The following is a 24,535-nucleotide window of genomic DNA, read 5'->3' on the forward strand; positions in this document are numbered from 1 at the left end:
AACAAACAACAACAACAACAACAACCAACTGAAATGTATAAAACGCACAACAACAACAACAACAGCAACAAACATATGTACGCTGTAATAACAATAACAATAGCAAGATTAATGTTAACAACAATTGGCTGTCAGTAATTTTGTTGGTACCAACTGTCGCTGTCAACTGTCGTCGCTGCCACGCCCACAACGCTCCACCCAAGCGCGAAGAGGGAAATGAGATGAAGTGGTTTCAAGTGATGACCATAGATATGATTCTTGTGCTTTCATTTATATCAAGTAAGTACCTACTATATAATATATATATATATATATATATGTGCTAGCTTTTGTAGCGTTACAAACAAAGGCAAACACTTACACACACACAAAGGCAATCGGTGCTGACATTTGCCCCAATAACAAATCCTTGTGCCAATTCCATTGAAATTCCCAAGCCACCAACCCCACCACCACCCACCACCCACTCTGTGCTTACTCAAGTGCCTTTGCCGCAAGGCTTGTTGCCTTGTGTGTTGCGCTTATGTTTATAATACACAATACAATTGTTTAAACAAAACTCCAATTTGCGACGTCAAATAAGCGCAAAAGCTCATTGCGGTCACTTCACTTCACTTCACTTCACTGCTACCAATGCTCAAGCCTTTGACAATAGAAAGTCTTAAAAATAATACACATAAGCATTTATTTTCAATTAACTTGACCGCTTGCGGCGACTTAATCCAAACTTATGTTAGTGACAATTTCTTTTGAATGCAATAATTTATGCCAAACATTGAGATGCTGCGTTAAATATTCTCTACATGTTTTTGTGCTTATGCTAAATTTGTATTTAACAATTTTTTAGCTGCCATTGCGTGCGGCTTGTTTGTTTGGCTTAAAACACAACAAAGTTTGTTGAATACACAAAATTTCATTTGAATTTTCGTGCGCTGAATTTTCAACATAAGTTGCATGATTTATATATTTTGTGAGCTGCGTTGAAATAATTAAAATAAATTTTACTAAAAACTGAACTTTGGCAGCTTTTTGTTCGTTAATCTATTTGTCATTTGTTGCTATCCATTGCCTGGCTAAGTATTTAACTTGAGTTTGCTTTGGATCAATCAATATGCAATTGAATTCAATTTAGCTGAATAATAACAGCTGTAGTCGACATCAGCACTCAGCGCTCAGCTCTCAGCTCGGCGCTTACGAAATTGAAATTGAAAGTGCAAATGAAATCGAATCGAGCGAGCGCAACAACAACGAAAAATAAAAAAGCAGCAGCAGCAGCAGCAGCAGTTGAAAGCAGCTGACAAGGACACAAAAACGGATTCGCACTCGGACTCGTTGGATTCGGTCGCTTGTGTGTGTTGATTTCAGTTTCAGTTTCAGTTTTAAGTAAGCGACGATGAAAATGAGGGCACAGCTGCTGCTGCTGCTGCTGCTGCTGCTGTGTCAAGCAAATGTTTTGTCTACTGCAGAAACTAGCACAAGGCAGACCACGCCCACACACACACACACACACACACAGAACGCGCGCCCACGCGCTGCCCACTGTTGACCCAAAGCTGTTGGCCCTGGCCAAACGCCGACGCCGACGACGCCCAGCCCAAGCGCCCAAGTGCGTATGGTCAGTCGATTTGGTTTTGGTTTTTCCTTTTTTTATGCAGCACTCGTCGCCGTCTGCTAAGGACGACAACGAGCGCTAATGGCGTGGCGCTGGCAATTAGAGGCAATTACAATTTATACAGTTATACTTCATATGAAGCGCAAAACTTTCTGTTGAATTGTGGCGGCTGCTTGGGAATTTCTTTCGATTTAAAATGCCATAAATTGTGCAAATATAAAAAGATTGCAGCGCAATAATAAAAAAGAGAGAGAGAGAGAGCGAAAGCAAAGGCGAAAGAAAATAAAAGGGGCGCATTTACAGTTTATATATGCGGTTGCTGCTGCTGCTGCTGCTGCTGCTGCTGTTGCCTCCAGGCTGCCAATAACAAATAAAAACAGCAACAACAATAAGGAACGACAGCGAGCGCCCAAAAGCAGGCAACACAATTTTTCATGTCATCATTTTTCGGCGGTGGCGCTTGCCCAACAGAACAGACAACGCAGCAGCAGCAGCAGCAGCAGCCAGCGCCAGCAGCAAACGTAAATAAATAGCACTAAGCACGCTACACACACACACACACACACACACACACATACACGTATAGAGCGCATCAATAGCTGCTGCAAATGGCTGCTAATGCAGCAGCAACAACTGCAGCAATTTTTACATCGTCGTCGTCGTCGTCGTCAGTTGCCACGCTCCAGTTTCCGCTTTGTGGCCATTAAACGACTAACACACACACACACACAGACAAAAAAGGTTTATATATGTTTGTGACTGCTTCTTCTTCTTGTTTCTTGCTACACTAAGCCAAACTAAACTAAACTAGTTTGGCTCTCTGCACTAAGAAAATAAACTATGATTGATGATTCATGATTATAGAGCCATGGACAATTGGCTACTGCTACTGCTGCTGCTGTTGTGTATTTTATATTTGCTTGTTTATTTGCTCAGCTTGTGAAGTACTCAGAGTGTAAACAAGTTTGCCCATTTACATACGTGTCGCTCTCTCTCTCTCTCTCTCAATTTGTCAGCATATCATTATCAATCAGCATTAGTTTGCCTGCTAGCAGCAATGCTATGAATTAAACATTGACTAAAGCCTAGCGGGGGGACAGTCTAAGTAATCAAATTGACACAGCACGCACTTAATGCAGTTACATATGCATACACTGCAAAAAATACAACACTCAATAGTTAAATAAATTGTAGATAATAATTTAAAGATGTTTCAAAAACAAGCAGTGCTAAGATTTAATTATTTTCATAGTTATAAATTAGTTTAAAATTAATTTTATAAAAAAAGAAATAGTTATAGTTAACATTATAGCTAAAAATGTTTTTATTTTTTACTATACAATAAAATTCTTTTCATTATATTCCAACATTGATGCAATAATTAATTTATTTATTTAAATTTCATATGCATACACTGCAAAAAATAGTTATAAATTATAGCTTATAATTTAAAGATTTTTGTGGGTGTTTCCAAAACAAGCAGTGCTAAGATTTAATTATTTTTATAGTTATAAATTAGTTCAAAATTAATTTTATAAAAAAAGAAACAGTTAACATTATAGCTAAATAGCTAAATTTTCTATACAATTCAATTCATTTCATTATTTTCCAACTTTGATGCAATAATTATTTTTTTTTTTTAATTTTCATATGCATACACTGCAAAAAATAGTTATAAAATGTATAGCTAATAATTTAAAGATTTTTATGGGTCTTTCAAAAACAAGCAATGCTAAGATTTAATTATTTTTGTGGTTATAAATTAGTTTAAAATTAATTTTATAAAAAAAGAAATTGTTAACATTATAGCTAAATATGTTTTTATTTTCCAACATTGATGCAATAATTAAATTATTTATTTAACTTTCTTTTTTTTAGTTAAACAAAATAATGCTAAATGCCAAGTACATTGTTATTATTGTTGCTTTTAATAGCACTTATTTAATTTAATTATAAAAAATTTTACAAAATTGCAGCCAATGGTACAGCATACCCAGTTATCAAATTCATAGAGTGCGCATAACTGTTGCCACTCACTGATGTTTCATATACTGAATATGACAAAGACAGTCAAGAAGAAGAAGCAGAGAGTAAAGCAGAGAATAGACTGACAGTTTGTTTGCTTTACTCTCTTTGTTTTCTCTCCAGCTCGTCTCTACTATTTATACTTCAGTTAAGCCAAATTTTAACAAATTACTGTAACATTAATTTCGCTTAATATAATACAAGTCAATTGAAAGAGAAGTTCGAGATTATCTCGCTCACTGGCTCTGCTCTGTGAGGGGATTTGTAGTGTGTCCTGGGTGCGTCTTATTGATGTCGTCTACTATTTCTCAGCTGTCTGCTTGTAGAGCTTAAGAAAGAAAAAGTGCAAAATTGCACACTCAGCGCCTTCGCCTGCCACTCCCACTCCCACTCCCACTCCCACTCTCACTCCCCCGGCCACTCAGTGGAGCAGTTCCATTTGTAATGCAATTGCCACGCCCCTGCGGCTGCACTTACGTGGCGCTAATACAGAAAAGTGAAGTGCTTACGATGACGACGACGACGACAACGCGAAAAAAGGGGTGTGGCTACCTCCCCCACACTCATGAGTTGAGTTGACTGCTTGCTAGAAAGTTTATCGCTGTCGCTCTGTCGCTGCCGCAGTCGCAAAATGTCTGCAGTCGCTGTCGCAGTCGCTGTCGTTGCTCATGGCCAAACGCAATTGTCCTCGTCGTTGTCGTCGTCGTCGTCATCATCATCATCTGCCCACAAAGCAGCAACACAAGCATAAGAATTTAGGTCGCCAGTCATTGACGTTGCAGAATTTTTGGGCATGATTCATAAGCCAGACGTAAAGCCAGCAACGAGCGAGCGAGAGAGACAGAGAGAAAGAGAGTCAAGATCTTAAGTTGATCAGTGCTCAGTTTTCAGAATTAAGTTTGAAATCATGCGATTTATAAATGCACAAATTTAATTTTTTTATTGCAAATTTAAGTTAATATGCAATATATTATAAATTTTCTGTATATTACGTTTATGTTATGCCACTTTATTAATAAAATCAACGCAGCCTTACATAACATACAATTATGAATATTACGCATACGCATAGTGCGGCCTTAACCCTTAATTCTTAATAATTCAAGCAGAGCATAATTTTTTATAATTTACATAATTCCATTGTAGTCAGTTTCAATTTCAAGCCAACGTTAAATATTTTCGTGCACAAAAGTTCCAGGAATTGAGCAGAAATGTGCACTTATTTATTTTAATTAAGAGTCCTATTTATAAAGTAATATGCAGCGCACATTAAAGCGAAACATTAAACTTTATTCTTTATAATTATCGAAATTGTTTGAAAAATATATGAATTTTGTATTTAAAAGTATTTATTTCAAGCAAAGTGCTTGATTTTCTGATGGATTTGCAATATGTCTATGTGTGTGTGTGTGTGTGTGTGTGAGTTTGTCTAAAGTTTGCTGCAACAGCAGCCAGATCCCAGATTCAGTTAGTTTGCTTGACTTGACTGCGCTTGGGGTCGGTCGCCAAAGCCAACTGCAAACTTTTAGCGCTTAAGTACACTTGCAACATGCCCCCGCCCCCAGGCCACTTGCCCCCGTTGTAGTGGGTCCTGCACCTTTCTAATGTGCATTCGCCTGCTTTATCACGCATTACGCTTCGCTCTATCTCGTGCCGCTGCCGCCTGCCGCACACGCTTTAATAAACTTTTCAAATGCATGATTGATGATGTTGCATGCAGCAGCGCAGCCTCAGTGCCTTTTGTAAACGAGTCGCGTTTTCCAGCGCCAACGCCAACGCCAACGCCAACGCCGCCGCCGCAACTTGCCAGCACGCGCTAATTGTTGTTTGAAAATGCGCCAATGTAATTACACAAATGAAAATGCATTGGACGAACGAACGAACGAAGCGAGCCAAGGCTCGCGGCCCAGAGGCTCATGTTGTATGTTGCTGCAGCTGCGACTGACGGCGCCGTCGTCGTCGTCATTGACATTTGCCCATTTGGCATTTGGCATACGGCGAATGCACAAATGCGCTTTGATTGCTGCTGCAAAGTGAATTAGCTAAAGTTGCAGGAAGAACTTGCCACAAATATTTATTAACAGACTTGAATTTAAGCGATCTGCAGCACACGCTGTTAAGTGTGCAGCTTTGCTATGTTAAGCTGCTGTTTATGTTAGTGAGCTGCGTTTAAATACAGAAACTGTTAAGCGACTGCTGCTCAACTGCTGTTAATCTCGAGCAATAACATTAGCGCTTAGCAGCAGAAACTGTTAAGCGAACTGTTATTCAAATGAACTGCTGTTAATGTTAAGCAGCTGCTGCTGTTGATCAACTGCTGTTCATGTTAAGCTGCTGCTGCTGTTGATCAACTGCTGTTAATGTAAAGCTGCTGCTGCTGTTAGCTGACAGCTGTTAAGCTGCTGCTGCTGCTCTGTTTCAGCCTTCCACTGTTTGATAGAACTCTCGGGACTGCTTTTGGTCAGTGTATTTACAATCAGCGTGGCATAATTACATTAGTGGTGCTGTTGCTGCTGCTGCTTTGGTTAGAGCAAATTACATAACATTTCGGGTTACATTTTGAAACAACATTGTTAGTTATCTCGCTCGCTCTCTCGCTCTCGCTCTATTGTGTTACAACAATGCAACAATCAGCATATAAAAAGTGTAGAGCTTGTCAGTGCTTGTGGGTCAAAGAGCTTACTAGATTACACCTCTCTCACTCTCTCTCTCTCTTTCTGCCTCGCTCTGACGCTCGCTGGCTATGCAAGTTATGGCAGGACACTAGACACTGCGGCCTGCATTTTTAAAAGTAAAGTTGTTGCCCCATTAGATGACTGACAACTGAGCGAGAGAGAGAGCGCGAGGGTCGAACAAAAGGAAGTATGACAAACCGCTAAGGAAGCAGCGGCAGCAACAGCAGTAAAAGTGAATAATAATAAAAAATATCAGCAGCAGCAACAACAACAACAACAACAACAACAACTAGCTTAAGCGGAAATGGCGAAAGCGAGCTGCGAGCTGCATTTTCCTGCTGCAGAAAATTGCATTTATCTTCAAGTTGAGTTTCCTTTTCAGCTGCGCCTTTTTCTCTTGCTTTCTTTTGCTTCTTTTGCATTGTTGTTGCTGCCACATTTTCTGTGCTGGCCACAAGAGTTTTAGGCTGCAACTTGCAACTGCCGCACTCATTGCCAGCTGTCGCTTTAACCTATGCATAATTTGATGTAGCCTCGCCCCAAAAAAACACTTGCCACGCTCGTTTTAATTTATTGCAACATGCTTACTGCATGCCACATGCAGCAGCAGCAGCAACAGACACTCGCCAGCGTTGGTTTCCTTAATTTAATTCAAGCCAAACATCCGCGCGGACTCGAATCAGCGTCGACGCTGGCCAACAGCTCCGAGTGCTGCGAGCTTCGCCTTTGGCTTCGCTGCCGCCTCTGCTGCTGCTGCACTCAGCGCTCCTTGGAGCCTCATGCATATTCAAACAGCATTTTATGAACTCATAAGCATGCCACTCACACCAGCAACCGACTTCTCTAGCTGCGCTTTAAGAGAAAGAGAGAGAGAGAGAGAGAGAGCGAGCGCTTGAAATTAATTTAATTTCGAGTTTCTCAGCTTTTGGCCTTTTAGCTTCGCCTGTTCTATAAGTTCAAAGCGTTTGCTGCAAGTTAACAGCCCAGACCAAAGACTTATTAATGGACGTACTTCGAGCTTTGCTAGCTACTATGGGCAGTTTTAGCATATTTTGTAGCTACATTTATTTAAATAATTATTAGTTGAAGCAAAATGTTGCAATATGGGAAATTAGGTAAACAGCATTTTGCTTTTGTAGCATTTGTGCATTTTATAGCAAACAGCACAAAATAAAACTTTTTCAATTAGGAAAATATTTTTCATTAAAAGTGAAAACATAGGCAGAAGTTCTGTTAATGTAACAGCAGTGCGCACACTGTTAAGTGTACAGTTTCAGTTTCAACATTTATTTAAATAATTATTAGATGAAGCAAAATTTTGCAATATGCAATTAATAGAAATGGGAAATTAGGAAAACAGCTTTGCTTTTGTAGCAGGTTTTAATTAAGAAAATGTTTTACAAAATGTTCTGGATCATTAAAAGTGACAAACATAAGCAGAAGTTCAATAAAATCGCTTTAAACAGCTGTTAATTTAACAGCAATGCGCACTCTGTTAAGTCTACAGTTTCTAACAGTTGCAGTTTCTTGCTGTTCAGCAAATTGCGCCATTTGCTCCATAGTACGCACGTCTAGCTTTGTGTACTTGCTACTATTTTGGGGCTGTCGCTGCTGCGCTTGCATCAATTGATCAATATTGATGTGATGCATGATGCTGCTAAGTACAGAGTTTGATACTGTGTCGAATCTCTGTCCAATGATTATTGATCGATGATGTGATGCAGCAATTATGGCAATTTTATTGCCCCTAATAATGTCAAACGAAAGTAAACAAGCGAGAATTATAAACATGTGAATAGCAACAATTGATGGATGTGCATGGAAAAAAGCACTGAGCGAAAGAGAGAGAGAGTGAGTGTGGGAGAGAGTGCGAGCATTCACACATGACTGCTTGAGCATAACGCTGACATTTACAATTCTCCAGCCAACTGTGTGTGCTTCGCTTTGCTTCAGCTCACGCTCTGCTCTGCTCTTCTTTTCTTTTGGTTGCAATGTCGAGAGGTAAGAGACACTTAGCAGACAACGCAGCATCTGCTCAGATACTCAGATACTTTACGCCTGATATGGCTGCAACTCATTTTACATAACATTTTTCGTGCGCCACAAAGCGCGTGAATGCGCCACCACCACCCAGCCACCCAACCAGGGTGGCATGCATTTGCTATTTGTATTTGCTTATCCAAGCGCCAACTTTGGGCTGCTCCAGCAGTTTCGTTAGCAGCAAGCTGCACTTGAGAGCTGCAACAGCACGCAACCTGATCCCCCCCCCTCCCAATCCGCTACCCTCAAGTTCACTTTAGTGTGGCGAGAAGCTTGTGGCAGCTACAGCTTCCGCACGTTTACATCATTTGCTTTTGCCCATGTCAAGCGATCCACCGACCTTGATTCGTGACGTTGCAAGATTAGGTCAAATAGGATAGAGAGGCGCGCAGCGGCTGCTAAACTCTCTAGAGTCCCATTGCCACTCGACTCTTTAATCAACTGACTCTTTCGGCATAGCATAAGCTTTAGTTTGACTGTAGTCTTTAGTTTTATAGCTAAACAATTTATAACAATTTAAATGCCTTGAATTTTAGCAAGTCGTTAGCTAACAGTCCAATGTTAAACTGTTGTTGATTGTGTTTCAATTCAAAAATGCAGTTGATAATTAAATTTAATTTAAAGCGTTAAATTTTAGTTTTATGCAAAAATATTCAAAATCCATTGAGCTGTCGCTTTTTGTTGCCTCCATCAGCTATAAATTTAATATAAATGCTACTTTACTTATATCGCTAAATTATATATAGCAAAATCACAATTTATAGTCAGATTTGAAAAATATTTAACTGCCTATCACTCTCATAATTATTGTTAAGCATAAATTATATTAAGCAGCTACAATTGATCACTATGTTTAAGTTGAAGTACAGTAAACATAGCATATAAGCAATATTGGAATTATTTATTATTATTATGCTGGCAGCTCGCTCAATGCTTGTTTAGTCGCTGATGTGGCCTCGTTTGCTGTTCTGCCTACCACAGAAGCGGAGAGCGCCAAGCCCTGCAGAGAGCCTGAGCGACAGGCAGCGATCGCTCAGCGCTCTGATCAAGCGTAGGAGCGAGAGCAAGAGGCGAAGGCGGCAGCAGCTTCAGTCATGCGTGGACCGTTGAACTGTTCAAAAGCAGTGAACGAATCATAATTATTATTATTTTCAATATTTACTTGCTTTGGAAGCCAAAATGGCTGCAAGCTACAAAATTTCAATCGCTTGCTGCTTAGCCAATAATTTTATTTAAAGCTTTTTAATTCTTCAAAGTTTGCGTTCAATAAAGCAAAGATTATTTGCAAACAATGTAGAAGTTTATCGCATTATGCAACATAAACATAAACATAAACAATAAAGTAATTAAAATAATTCAAGAAAAGTTTGAAAAGTTGCGCGCCTGAGCGAAATCAAAATAAAATAGTAAAAAATATTCCAACAGCAATGAATGAATTGGAATTTCAGCCATTAAATATTTATTTATATTGAAGCAGCAATTGAAGTAAAATCAGTTAGCTCAACTTTAGCTGGACATCTAAGTTTTAACTGCGGCTGTAATTAATTGAAGCCATTGCTGCGTTAAGTGTCTGCACATCGAATTCAAAAGCTAAGCTCGCAAGCTGCGGCTATCAGTGAGCGCCAGTTGTGTGACATTATATTGTTGCTATAGTGTTTTGTTTATAAACAAAGCAGCGGCGTGGCAGAGCGTTGCTTAATTGAAATTGGCATTAATTTTGTCAATTGGCCATTCACGGCCACGGCCACTTTGGCGTATGAGCCTTTGCACCTTTGCCGATAACAGCAGCTGCAGGGAATGCGTTGCCCAGTGGTGGCGCCAGCCGCAGCCATAAGCAGATAACGAGAAGCCGTAAGCCGCTGCCGTCGTCGTCGTCGTTGCTGTTGCTGCTTCTCCCGATAAGCGTCAATTGTTCATTTGTCTTCCGGCATTTGGTGAGCGGCATTTAAAAACCGCAAAGTGCGCGACGACGACGACGACGACGTCTAACGCAACAAACAAATCAATTTGCCATAATCGTCAAGGAACATCACGCATACGCCCGAGTAGCCGCAGACACCTTTCAACGCAGAGTTGCACCCTCAACCCACAAATGACACACACACACACACATGCAGCAATTACACACTCTGTTTGACACAGACACTGTAGGGGGCAGGGGGTGGGGGGTGTGGGTGTTGATATCTTTGCTTGCCAAGGCGCAGGGCTCAAGCTCGAATTGGCCGCTTCCCGTTCGTTCAGACAGCGACACGAATTCGCAATTAAGTGATTTTATGGTCGCGTATTTCAATTTATTGCCAATCGAGCGTGACGCGACGAACCCCCCACCCAGCGCCCACCGCCCACCACCCACTTGGAGTGCCATTTTTGACATTGACATGTGCGTTGGGGCATGCGGCAAATGCAGCAGCGCAGCGCGCGCTCTTTTATTTTTTCAGTTCTTTTTGATTTTCATTTATTCTGCTCGTTTTTTTTTTTTTTGCGGTTAGCTGTTATTAGATTTATTGCACACACACATACACTTACACACACTTGCACACATTGACAAACGCGATAAGCGCACATGTGTGTACACGTTGCTGTCAATGGCTGCACTTCCGTTTCCGCTGCCGCTTCCGTTACAGCCTCAGAGAGCTAGAGCGCTTCACATATTCAGGCGCTTGTCTAGGGACTTGATTACCTTGTCACAACGTCAAGCAGAAACAATTAGAGCGCAAGCGAAAAGCGACAGAAAAAAAACCACAGAAAATGAACAAGAAAAATGCGCGAGATTGCGAATGAATGCGAATTTTTCACTATATACATACTATATATACTATATATATGCCTAGCATATGGCATTCGCTTGCCGCATTCACTTTTGACAAGAGTGTTGCAAGTTGCTTGCCACGCTTTTCATTTGCCTGCTGCCTGAGACTGAGACGCTGTGCAGCAAATTACAGTGGGTCTTATAGTTAAGCTCAAGACTCTGCAAGTGACGCTAAATTCAAGATTTTGTTATATTTGAAATGTAAAAAATATTTATGAGCTGATTTTTATATGAAGCTTGCAATTGATGTTGAATTCAATTCATTTAAAGTTGTAAAAAATATGCAAAAATTGAAAATGTTGTTATTTTTTTTTTTTGGAATTTTGTTATTTATGCCATTGTGCCTAACTATATAAAATAGTTACTTGCATTGTTAGCTTTATAAATTGTAGCAATGAACAAACTGTAACTGAAACTTAGAATTACGCTTGAATTGTAACAACAAATTATTTATATGTTGAATTCTTTTACATTTTTACACTGAATTTAAGCTGCATAAATGCTTTGAATTTTTAATTTAAATTACAACAAATAAAACCATTTCTTATTTATGAAAGTGAAGTCAAGAGCCGAACTTAACATTAGCTGTAAAGCTGTTGCTGTTAAGTTAACATGCGCTTTTAATCGAGGGCAATTTTAGGGAAATTTGCTTGCATTTCGATAAATGAGTGATAAATATTAAAGCAACTTTAGTCTGCTACTTGAAAGTAGTAACAACAATTAATTTGTATGTTAAGTGTTGCTAGCCAAACACAAGCAATAAATGTTCGCACATTAAGCCCCACACTATGTATAAATGTTTATATGTATCAATGTATATACAACGCATGTGCATGTGTGTGTGTGTGTGTGTGTGTGTGTGTGTTTGTAAATATTGGTTTTTGTATGCATACAGTTTGTATGTTCGTCTCGTTTTGCTGCTGCTTTTTTTTTCAAGTGTAATTTGTTTTTGCTGCGCACAGAGGCGTGCAGCTTAAGGCTTTGAAGGGGTAGCGCGGGCAGCTGCTTGACTGGGGTGACGATGGACAACAGCGTGACTGCAACTGCAATTGCGATTGCTGCACCTTGCGGTCTGCACACAAGTACGTGCCACACACAGTCTGCCCAGCGGCAGCAAATGTAGAACAACGACTACCAAATACACTTTAGTTAGTGCGCAGCTGCTTTAACTAGTATTTGCCATAAAAATTCAAAACAAAAATTATAACTTTAACTATTTGTTGCCATTTTTTTTAGTTTAGTTTCGGCGTTGCTATGGAATGCGGACAGACAACGGAATGCGGCCAGTTTGTCACCCACACAGAGTTTACAATTGGCGGCGCGTACGTCATGGCCAAAGGGGCGGTCGGGCGGTGCACAGGACTCGACACTGTTTTTTGCATTGTTCGATGCAGTGTTTTATTATTCATGCGTCCCCGTTAGCCATGCCCCCAAGCCCCCAACACACACACACGCACACACTTGCCACACAAGTAGCACTTGCAATTGTTGTTGCCACTGCCAGTTGCAGTTACATATTTTTGCTTGCCCCATGCACACGACGACGACGATGACGACGACGACGATTCATTCATTCAGCTCAGTCTCTTGGCCTTTTTGCTTTGTTTCTTGTTGTTGTTGCCCAGTTGCCAGTTATCATTCACATGCATTCACAATAATTGCGTGTAAATTTCAAGCGTTTAAAATGTCAACGCGAAAATAGCAGCCAACTGCTGCAACTCGCTCACGTTCAACTATAATTGGGGTCTAAGCCTAGACAGAGAGGGAGAATAAAAGTTTGGATTTCATTTAAAGTGCGGCGCAGTCAATTAAATATACACTTTGAGCATAGAAATGCAGCCGCATAGCAATATAAGGATTTACTTTTGCTACAGCCAACTTAGACTAAAGTCTAATTTATAAAGAAAATATAAGGACGCTTGTTGAGTAAGTGAAACGCATCAAATTTTATAAACAATTTGAGTTTAGTAAGTTTCGCAATATTACGTGTGAATTATTAAAGTAAAAAAAGTTTGACTTGGCCAATTGTTAATACACTTTGTGTATAAAAACGCAGCAAACTTTGCATTTTTAATAGAAGCCAACTTCACATACACTTTGAGCTGAAACTGAATGTTACATTTAATATTATTTATTTGTTGAACAAACCCAATTTTATATACACTTTGAGAATCGCAGCTTATTACGTTTGACTCTGTAAATTTGAATATATCCCAAGCAGCAGCAGCCAATTTTCCAAACCCTTTGAGACTAAAGAAACGCAGCAAACTTCAGTTGAATATTATCGTATAATTTATAAGCAAAATGCAAAGACTCTCGACTCGACTCGACTCTTATTTCTGCTGAATTCTCTACTTGAGCACAACGAAGAAAAGCAGCAGCAGCAACTGCATAATACCTATTGTAGCCTCATTAGCTTGCAAATGGCCGCAGTCCACGACTCTATTAACAATTTTAATGGTTGCCGCCAACAGCCAAACCCTCGAAATGCAAACGCAAGCGAATCATCAAGGATGTAACTGTAGCTGAAGCTCTGAGCAACAAGAAGCAGCAGCAGCAGCAGCAGCAGCAAGTTGGCCTTGTCTGTAGCAGCAACTCGTGTACGTATAATACGTATACGTACTGTTGTTAGGCCATTGGAATTTATGGCGTTGTTTACACAAAAATTGCAATCGCCTTGCAGTTGAGTAAACGCACAGTTTGCTGCCATGGGGCGGGGCGATGGGCGTTGGGCGGGTGGGTGTTGGTTAGAGCAAAACAGAGCGCCAAAATTGTGATAAAAAAATAATACGCAATAGAGAAAACAATTTGAGGCTCAGACGACTGTGTAAGACGCTGCAAACTTTAATAAAATCAAAAGAATTTTTAGTAATTAGTAGTAAATTAGGGAAACTTACAAAGTAAACTCAACTCAATTGCATTTATGCCGAAACTAATGCTAATTGTTTATTAAAAGGCTAAGTCTAGAGCAATAAACTTTAAATAGCAGCAGTTGATTATTTGAAATTGTTTTAACTTTTAACAGCTGCAAATTGTTGCTAACATTTTGTTTAGTTTATAGCCTGAATTTCAAATTGTTATGCACGCTCAATTAACATAACTAAAAGCAGATTGTTATGCTTAGTACAGCGTCTCAAAAGAAAAACAAAAGCAGTAAAAACAACAAAAATGAAAAACCATAAAAGTAATAGTAAACAATTTGGCAAGTCAAATTGAAATTACTGCTGTTGCCAGCGTTTGCAATATTGTTACTCCTGGTGTTGTTGTTGTTGCTGTTGCTGTTCTTGTTATGTTTTGCTAAAGACGCTTTAATAATTGTCAGTTTGTATTAAAGTCAGTTTGGAATAAAACTAAAATCTCTATTAATAATTCGCTTAAAATTGGTTTGAATGAATGAATGAAAAAACGAACTTGAAAAGGTGAGAAAGCAAAAGATTGAGCAGCATAACTTTTTATTTCTAAATTGTTGGTGTGCTATAAATCAAATTAAAATAAAATTTTAATTTGTATAGCAAATATAAATAAGCATTTTTAATATAAAAATGAAATCTAAAGAAAAACATAAAATATTTTCAAATGTTAAACATGTAATTGACTATTGTTTTATACTTTTTATTTTCAAAATGAAACTTGAACAAAATATTTTCAAATGTTAAACATCTAATTGAGTATTACTTTATACTTTTTATTATAAAAGTTAGCTCTGCATGTTTAAAGTTCCAACGCCTTTTAGTTATGGCAATTAAACAAGCCAAGTTAAAATAGTAGTTACTTATAATTAGATCTGCGTGTGTGTGGGCCTCTCGTTTAAGAACTGGACTCGATGCGACTTAACTCGAAACGGAAAATGCACAAAATGTCTGTGGCTATGTGGCATGCGGCATGTGGCATGTGTCATGTGTGATGCGGTACGTTTGGCATAGTATAAACAATGTAATTGCATTTGCACAAAACTCGGTTTGCTCCGAAGCTTGCACAGGCGCAAGTTTTGTTTTTAATTAATTAAAGCAGCGACGAGTGTGAGTTTTGCATAAACAGCAACTAAATTAATATGTATATGCTGTATATATAAATTCTATGGCTAAGCATAAATGTGGGTGGTGGGTGGGTGGATTGTTGCAATCATAAAATGTGTGCTGCTATTTTTTTTTTTTTTTTGGTTACCTTAATGTGATTGTCTGGCCACATGTGAGTAATGAAAAGCATTCGATTAACGCAACGGCAAATAAAGACAAAAAAAGAAGCAGCACAGACACACACACACACACACACACACAGACTGACATTAAGTATACGCCATGTGTGGTGACAAAAGTGTGCGACGCTAAGGTCCGTTTAACTTAACGTTTCCCACGCGTGCCACAACCAACAACACACACATTAATGTTGAGGGGTGGGGTGTGTGTGTGTGTGTGTGTGTCGCACACGGTGTCAATTGAATGAGCGAATGCATAAATGAATGAGCAAATGGTCTAAACAGTTACTCAGTCAGTTACTCAACTGTTGTCAGTGCCTGCCTGCCTGGCTGGCTGGCTGGCTGGCTGGCTGGCTGGCTGTTGATGATGCAACCCTGGAGACTTGTAAATAATCAATGCATGTGTATGCAAGCAAAAGAAAAACTCGCCCACAAAGTTGCTTAATTTTTAAACAGACAACACTTAAGCTCAACACTTGCCAGAGAGCGACGCCACTTGACATCGATCAATTGCAGGCTTTAATTGATCTGCAAAAGACGACAGTTTGTCCTATCTGTGCTGTCAGTCAGTCAGTCAGTGTTTATATTGCAGGCTGGAAATGAGAAACGCACAAGCGACGCCAAAAACAGATGTAAACTGTAGGCTGGCAATTTCATTATGCGTAGCTTGCGTTAATCAGCTTATCATTATAATGACTGGCTGGTCTGGTAAGGCAAAGCGCATTAGCTTAGTTGACAAGCTGTGCATAGTGAAGCTAATGATAGCTACCCCCAGACTCAGACACTGAGCAGCAGCGACAAACATCAAATAAATCAATTAAAAGATTGTTGCCCAGCAACTTTGTAATTAGCACGCACAGAGCTGCGACTCCTCACATAGACACACAAATGCGGCGTAGATAAGCGGCCTAGACTTATATTGCTTGGGACGTATCTTTATCGGGGCATCATTAATTTAATGCGTGCGCCACATTAATTGCGATGCGAGCTGTGCATAATCCTACCCCTGCCCAGTTCCCCCCTACTTTACAGCGCTGTCATAACCAACGAGCGATTCCATTTCGAACTATTCGGAAGAAAAGAGCTTAGAAGTGAAAAAAATGAAGTTAGGCATAGAACAGAAATGAAACAATTGAGTTTAGGAATGGGATATTCTCCTTAAACCGACCGTTTATCCTTTGATGAAATTCTTGAATCAACTCTCATGATTTGTTATTAGTTAGGAATAGAACAGAAGTAAGTTTGGAACTGAAACAATTGAGCTTAGGAATAGAATATTCTTCTGAAAAGAACAGACAGTTTATCCTTTGATGAAATTCAATCAACTTTCATAATTTGTTATTAGGAGTAAAACTTTGCATAATTCTCATATCGCAAAACTTAATTCTCTTTCATTCTCTCTTTCTAGGTAGCACTGCGAATCCAGATGCAAAGCGACTTTACGACGATCTCTTAAGCAATTACAACAAACTGGTGAGGCCTGTCGTAAATGTCACCGATGCATTGACGGTGCGCATTAAGCTCAAGCTATCGCAACTGATTGATGTCAATCTGAAGAATCAAATCATGACCACAAATCTGTGGGTTGAACAATCCTGGTATGACTACAAGCTCAAATGGGAGCCCAAGGAATATGGTGGCGTTGAAATGCTTCACGTACCCTCCGATCACATCTGGCGACCAGACATTGTCCTTTATAACAAGTGCGTACACACACTCACATACGCGCACATACTGTGGCTCACTTAAATATAAATTATATAAATTAATTGCAGCGCCGATGGCAACTTTGAAGTGACGCTGGCTACCAAGGCAACGCTCAATTATACAGGACGCGTGGAATGGCGACCGCCAGCCATTTACAAAAGCTCCTGTGAAATTGATGTCGAATATTTTCCGTTTGATGAGCAGACATGCGTCATGAAATTCGGCAGCTGGACCTACGATGGCTTTCAGGTAAGTGCTTCAATTTTCGCAGTCGCTGTTCAGGCCCCAAGCTCATTAAATTTATATGCCAAGTATAAATTTTAAGCGATTGCCACGGCTCAAAAGCAAGCTAAGAGTCCTTCTGTCTAGAGACTATAGTTTGAGTTGCATAAAGTATATTAAGGAAGTGCTTGCAGCTGAATAATGAGTAGTGAATGATGAATGATGAAGATTGCAAAAAGAACAAAGATTATTTTCCATTTTGATCAAGAATTAATGGAGCTTCGAATTACAAAGTGGGTAAAAATAGATTCGTATAAATTTAGTAGAATTTTAAAGAAGAAAATCTAGCACAATTAATCAAAGAAAAAACGATTTTAATTACTGAGTAATTTTTAGAATTATTTGCTCAAAGTATTTCAATTTATTAACTTAACAGCTGCGGCTTATTATATAAAATAATATTTAAATGGAACTAACTAACTACAAGCTATTGAATTCGGAACTACTTCAGTGCTAGAGAGCAGTGTATAAGTCACGAATGTCAAAGAGCAAATGTGAATATGAATATGAATATGCTATTCAACATTCGTTTTTTAAGAGTTTCCTACTTTGCGAATCTTTATCTTCGTTGCGTGTGTGTGTATGTGTCTGTGTGTGTGTGTGTATGTGTGAGTGAGTGAGTGCTTAGAGTGACAGCGCAACGTGCGACTGATTTAGTGGCCATAAAGCGAAATTCGCTCATAATTCGTTGGTCTGTGTTGGAATTTCACACGTTTTACGGCCTCACACACACGAACACGAGAGCAAGCGAGCCTCATAAAAATGTCTCTGGCGATTTGACAGTCACAGAGCCAAGCGAGATGGAGTGAGAGAGAGCGAGAGAGAGAGAGAGAGTGAGAGCGAGAGCGAGAAGCACAATAAGGTGGCAGCTGACACCTGCCGGCAATACCAATGCCCACACAACAGAGCTGAAGCAGAGCAAAGCAGTTTGGGCCTCGTAAAATGCTTGTGTGCAGCATGTGGCAAGCACGAGCTGACAAACAGCAGCAGTTGGCACATTTTGAGTGCTGCCTGCTGCTGTTGCTGCTGCTGTTGCTGTTGCCTTTAGGCATGCGGCTTTATATTGCCGACCAGCCAGTCAGCCAACCAGTCAAGCCAACCCCGACATTTGCAGCTTGGCAGCTAATGAAGTGACATTAGTGAACTCAACTCTGAACGTCGACACATATGGACGACGATCCTTTAAACTCCCTCGCTGTCCACCAACACACAGAGAGAGAGAGAGAGCGAGAGCGAGAGACTGAACGTCAGCTCGTGACTTTGCCCAGCCGCAGCTCTAATCAAATCATCTTAGGCTGCCATATAGCTTGGCTAGGCTTCGTTTGCATAGCTGCCAGTATCGAAACCGAAGCCAAAGCCCCAACGCTTGCAGCCTAAACGTTTAAATCCAACACTTAAAATAAACAGCAACATTTTTGCAGCGAAAACTTGCACATGGCGCGCTTAACATTAATGGCAAATAGCAGAATGTTAGCTGCTTGATAAGTAATTAACATAACATAAGCTGCTGGCTGCTAACTTTGCATTAACATGATAAAGCGATCTTAACATAACAGCGGACTAATTAACATAACAGAGTTGTTGTCTTTAACATGCTGCATGTAAAGCGCTAACAGACTGCTAAATTGATCAGCAGCTTAGCTGTTTTCATTCTGCTGCGCTGCCGCTGCGCAGCCAGCGTTTTACAGTTATAGCTGTGCCGCTTTTTAATTTACTTTGCATTAAAATGTTTTTGCTTTTTACGTCTGCTTTTGTTTTTGTTGCTGCCTTAAGCATTCAAAGTTGATGCCATTGACAAAGATGTAAGCACTGACAAGTGTCATGCTTAACAAGCAACAAACAAAAAACAACAACAACAACAGCACTAGACAGACAGACAGCTGGCACTAATTTGCTAAAAAGCCAAAGTACATTTGATATTAAAAGACCAAGGCGCCAACAACAATTTCTCACGCCACAAACATCACGCGACACGCACAAAAATGTGAGACATCCCCCCAACCGCTGTCTATGTGTGTGTGTGTGTGTGTGTGTGTGAGCCTTATGCTTGTACTTATTAGCAGCAATTTTTATTGCTGCTGTTGTCGCTGTTGACGCTTAGGCATAAATCAACCGCAATATGCGATACACACACACTATAACATCAAAAATTTATAAACAAAAGTCAACAAATTTGCAACTCATGTGTGGCATTTGAATTAAAGCTGAGCAGCTAATACAATTCCATTTAACTTTGTTGCAACAAAAGCTAAGCCGCTTTCAGTTTAAACTTGTTAGTCCAATTGCTTAATCGCTGCAATTTCTTTTCAATGGAATTAATAGCTTGCAACAGTAATAATTAAATATACATGGTGCATTGCCAAAAGTCTTTTATTGCAATTTAAATCCGCTTAAGAGCTCTCTGTGTTTTTCCCCTTAACAAACTTTGGCGTACGAATTTTCAAACAGAAGCCACACACATATACCAAGAATTTGACTCTGCTTTCAATAATAGTTCAAACCACTGTGTGCAAAGTTTACAGTAAATGCATTTCGGACAAAGGCAAAAGGAATATGGAAATTTAGTCAGAAATCTCTGCAGCCAAATCGAATCATAGTCAGACACATAGCTTAGGTCAAATTAATTGTTTGGCATATTTAGTTACGGCAACTAAAATTCAAATATTCCTTGAATGCAGCAGCTGCAGCTCAAAGTTGATTTGGGTTTGATACATAATTCTATGGAACTGTCAGATAAAGTCTGAAAACAAATTATAGCAGCTGCAGAGATTTAATTTAGTTACGGCAACTAAAACTAAAAACAAAAGATACGATTTTGCTTTAATTTGACAATGAGTTGAATATTATGACTAAATAAATAAATAAATAAACAATAAGTATGTGACTAAAGATTAAAAAGTGTTGAAAAGATTAATTTTTGGAAGATTTTAAACTAAGAGTGGAACATACAATTTATTCTAAATATATTCTATATACATAGCTGATTAATCAAATTAATAAATTGAACGCCATGTACTTAATTAAATTAAATTCCAAAGCTGAAGCTTCCATTCACACAATTCCATTTGTGTATTGGCCATAAAGGATGTGTAAATTTTGCGCCTCAATTGCTTGGGATTGGGAACTGAGTGCGGCATGTGGCAAGTGGCATGTGGGGAGTTTGCTTTTGGCGGCAGGCAGCAGCAGCAGCCAAAGGGTTTCCAGTCCAAAGGCCAGAGCATTGTGCCATGTCCTGTCTGTCTGTCTGTTCGACTGTCAACTGCAGCGACGCTAAGCAAATCCGAAACTGAAATTGAAGCACACAGAGATTGCGAGAAAAAAAGAGAGAGAGAGAGAGCGAGAGAGAAACAAGCTGTCTCGCTCTTTTTCTTACGCTCTCGAGCATTGTCTGTAGTCATATTAAGTGAGTTTGCCGTTTCGTTGGCTGCTTTCTGTTTCACTTTACACTTTGCTTTGCATTTTTTTAGTACCAAAATATATTTGTGTGTGTGCGTGTGTGTGTGTGTGTGTGTGTTGTCAACATTGCTCGAGCAGCAGCAGCAGCAGCAGCAGCTCAATTTTGTGCTCTGTCAACGTTTGTAAGCCTGTAATTGTCTAATCACTCACTCCCTTTCACTCTCTCTCTCTCTCTCTCCTTCTCTCTTTCTGTAGGTGGATCTGCGTCACATCGATGAACTGAATGGCACCAATGTGGTCGAGGTGGGCGTGGATCTGTCGGAGTTCTACACGTCCGTTGAATGGGATATACTTGAAGTTCCTGCAGTGCGGTAAGTTTCAGAGCTGAATGCAACTCAACAACACAAAACTTGCCAAAGCATAACATGCAACAACAACAACAACAACAGCAACAACAACAACAACAGGTTGGCAGCTTCTCTTTGGCAACTTTTGGCCGCTGTCAGAAAACACAAACACAAATCTTTTGCGAATGTCAGAGCATTTTGCGAACAGGTCAAGGATGCCCCAAAAGGACAACAACAAGCAACAGCAAAGAGCAAGACAAGTTGCTCATGATGAGCCTAACTCGTTGTGACTTGTGCTGCTTGTGGGCGGCAGCGTTAGCTAGGGGCGTGCTCGCCAATATTTACACTTGTCTATAGTATGTGTCGTCTGTTTTTTTTTTATTTTGCCAACGAACGTACAGACGGACGGACACGCTCTTAGTCTATAGCAAGTCTTAGCTGCAGCTTGAGCGAGAGAGCGAAGTTTTTAAATTAAAAAACTTTGATGGCGCGCAGCTTGGTCAGCCCAAGCTAAAGCTCAAGCTCAAGCATTAACTGTGAGCGAAAAACAAACGTCAAGTTAAAGTGCTTGTTGTTTAATTGCCACGCCCACACAGCCACGCCCAGCTAAGCGTGCCGCTTGTGTGCACACATCAACAAATTATAAGCGTGCGAGAAAGAGCGAGAGAGAGAGCGAATGATTGTAATGAGTTTAGCGCGAATTTTCCACAAAGAGTTTCGCTTGCCACACACACACACACACACACAAAGTGGTGCAACCTTTGAAGTGCAGCTCAGGCAAATTAATGGGCGAAAACGCACAAGCGCAGCCACGCCCATACGCCAGGTATAAAACTTATTCATGCGTTGGATTTGCCGGATTGGCGGCATAACTAGCAACAACAATTTTCACAGCTCATTCCCATTCCGCTGTGCACTGAATTGTGTAAAGTGCTCGGCAATGAGGCCAAGCCTCCCACTCTCACTCCCCACTTAACCTTGAACACGCTTTCATCAAGCTGTTCCTGCCGCCCCCACCCCCTCATAACTAAAACTCCGAATTGCTGCATTGATATATTGAGGGGAAGTCATTATAGCGCCTCGAGCTTAGCTTCTGTTTAAACTCATTTATTATTCATGTATTTTCACTTAGGCGACGCTTTGATTACAAACAGCGCGTCATGGCCCATTGAGCTCTGCTCTCTCGTCTACTCAAAGCGCTTTGACTTGGCAGTAGTTATTGCCTATTGACATATGTGTGAGAATTGCGGAAGTAATAGTCAAATATTTATGACAGTTTTATGTATAAAATCATGTTTTATGTAAATTATTTTGCGAATTTTTAATGCACGCGAATAAAAAGCTACGCAAATAGTATGAGAATTTTAGTTAGAAGTGAAAGAGAAGCGTTAGCTATAGATAGAGTTAAAGATAGAAAGGCAGAGAGAGAGAGAGAGATACTAACATATTTACTTAATATGTGAATATTTCCGATTGGGAAATACGAAAATAGGCAAAAATTTTACAAAAGTCTAGAATTTCTTATCGATAGATAAAATCAAACTAATATAAGTAATTAAATAATAATCAAAGAAATATATATTAAAGTTATATTAAGAGCGATTCATGCTCGAAGCTGAACCAGGCCATAAATATTTATTTCTAGTTCAGGTCGGAACGTCTCTAATTTCGACACTTATTATACACTTTGCCATAATTGTAAAAAATGGAAATAGGGTATTATGAAGTTGTGCAAATGTATGTAACAGGGAGAAGGAGGCGTGACAGACCCCACAAAGTATAAATATTCTTGATCAGCAAGACGTCCGTCTGTCCGTCCGTCCATCTGTATGTATGAGCGACTGTTTCTCAGCAACTATAAGAGATTGGAGCAACCAACTTTGGTACTTAGATGCTGCTATATCCAAACCCGAACACTTTTATTTTATTTTCTATTTTTCTTTTTCTCTCTAGTCAAAGTACATATGTATATATAAAAGTTGTTAAATATTTTGATCAACATATTTGTTGCTTAGTTTTAAGCGCTCTATGCTAGAAAGTTGCTATATCGATTTCAAATGCAGGCAGCTGTGAATTATAAACATCGTTTATTTCAATCGAATCGAATCTATAGTCAGATTAGTTATACTATATGCCCTAAAGATAGCACAAAACTTTTTATTTTGTATATATAAATGCGCTTATCAAAGTTTGTGACTAAACTTTGCCAAAAATTGCACAAATTTTAAGATATAAACTTATCTAGCAATCAGACTTTAAATTGTTCAAATTTATTAGCAGCAACTGGCGCTGGCCTTGGCAATTGAACATGCAATACAATTAAAGATTGTCAAAGTGAGTGTTGCCAACTTGCATAAAGTTGAGGCAACCAACAACTAAAGAAAACAAGCAGCAAGCCACAAGAGATTTTAGCTCGTTCTATTACCTTGTGCTTGCCACAAATATGTCGCGACGCATGGCGCGACATACATGGAGCATATATATATATATATATCGATAACGCTGCTGACTGATGAGCTATGATGTCTTCAGAGTAAAAGAACTGCAAAGTCAATAAATCAGTTAGAGTTGGGAGCTCTCTCGCTCTCTCTCTCTCTGTCTCTATCAATCAACAACTAATTACAGCTCTGATGTCACGCCTTTATCTCAGTTAGCTGCTTGACTGTCACGCACTTGCAGCATAATTTACTCGAAATTTACACACGTGTGGGGCAAGCAACACAAGTGCCAAATGGCAAGTGGCAACTGTCAACTTTTTAATTCCTGCCAATGACTTGAGCTACGTTTCATGCTTTCTTGCCACTTTCTTCCCCCTCCTCTTCTTCTTCTTCTGCGGCGCAACCCTTGGCAATAAATTTTACTGCTGTCACGCTGTTGCTGACACTTCCAATTGGCCAAACAAAAGGCCAGACGAACGAACGACCGGACGACCGACCGAAAGCCCAAAGCCAAAGCCTATTGTGAATTTGTTGTAGCTTAGTTCAGAGATCTCATCGCCGTTTGTATTTGCAGCAACTTTAAACTGAAACTCTCGCATACATTTGGAATTTCAATTGCATGCCGCACCGTGGGGCATGTGGCATGTAAATAAACTGCAGAAATTATTAACGCATTTATTTATTTTCCATTCCATGCCATTCCACTTTATTGATTTATGGCTGTGTCAAAGCAACTTTCAACTTCAAACATTTAAATTTCATTTCTGTTTTAATCAAACAGCGCAAAAAAACAAAAATCAGCTGTTGTTGTTTTTAATCTAGCCTGTGGTTGTAAATAATTAAAATGGCTTGATAAGTTTTTATGAAAAGGAAAAAAACTCGTCGCTTGTTTGCACTTTTTTTATGCATTAATATTTTGATAGCAGTTTGTTGCACTAATAAACACTAAATTTAGTTGCATTTAAGTTGAAAGTCTCAATAACAAAAGTCAATGACTGTTAAATAATGA

General features: G+C 39.5%; 1 protein-coding gene across 1 annotated transcript in view; it reads left to right on the forward strand.

The window, feature by feature from the left end:
- Positions 1 to 118: 118 nt before the first annotated feature.
- The window catches only part of LOC108605452 (acetylcholine receptor subunit alpha-like), a 37,912-nt gene continuing 13,495 nt past the window's right edge, over positions 119 to 24,535 (forward strand). The window contains 4 exon segments of the mRNA XM_017995137.2: positions 119 to 279; positions 16,765 to 17,059; positions 17,132 to 17,312; positions 20,997 to 21,112. Of these exon segments, the coding sequence (XP_017850626.2) occupies positions 222 to 279; positions 16,765 to 17,059; positions 17,132 to 17,312; positions 20,997 to 21,112 (650 nt within the window). The 5' untranslated portion in view covers positions 119 to 221.

This window comes from Drosophila busckii, chromosome X (assembly GCF_011750605.1).
Source record: "Drosophila busckii strain San Diego stock center, stock number 13000-0081.31 chromosome X, ASM1175060v1, whole genome shotgun sequence".
NCBI classification, from domain to species: domain Eukaryota; kingdom Metazoa; phylum Arthropoda; class Insecta; order Diptera; family Drosophilidae; genus Drosophila; species Drosophila busckii.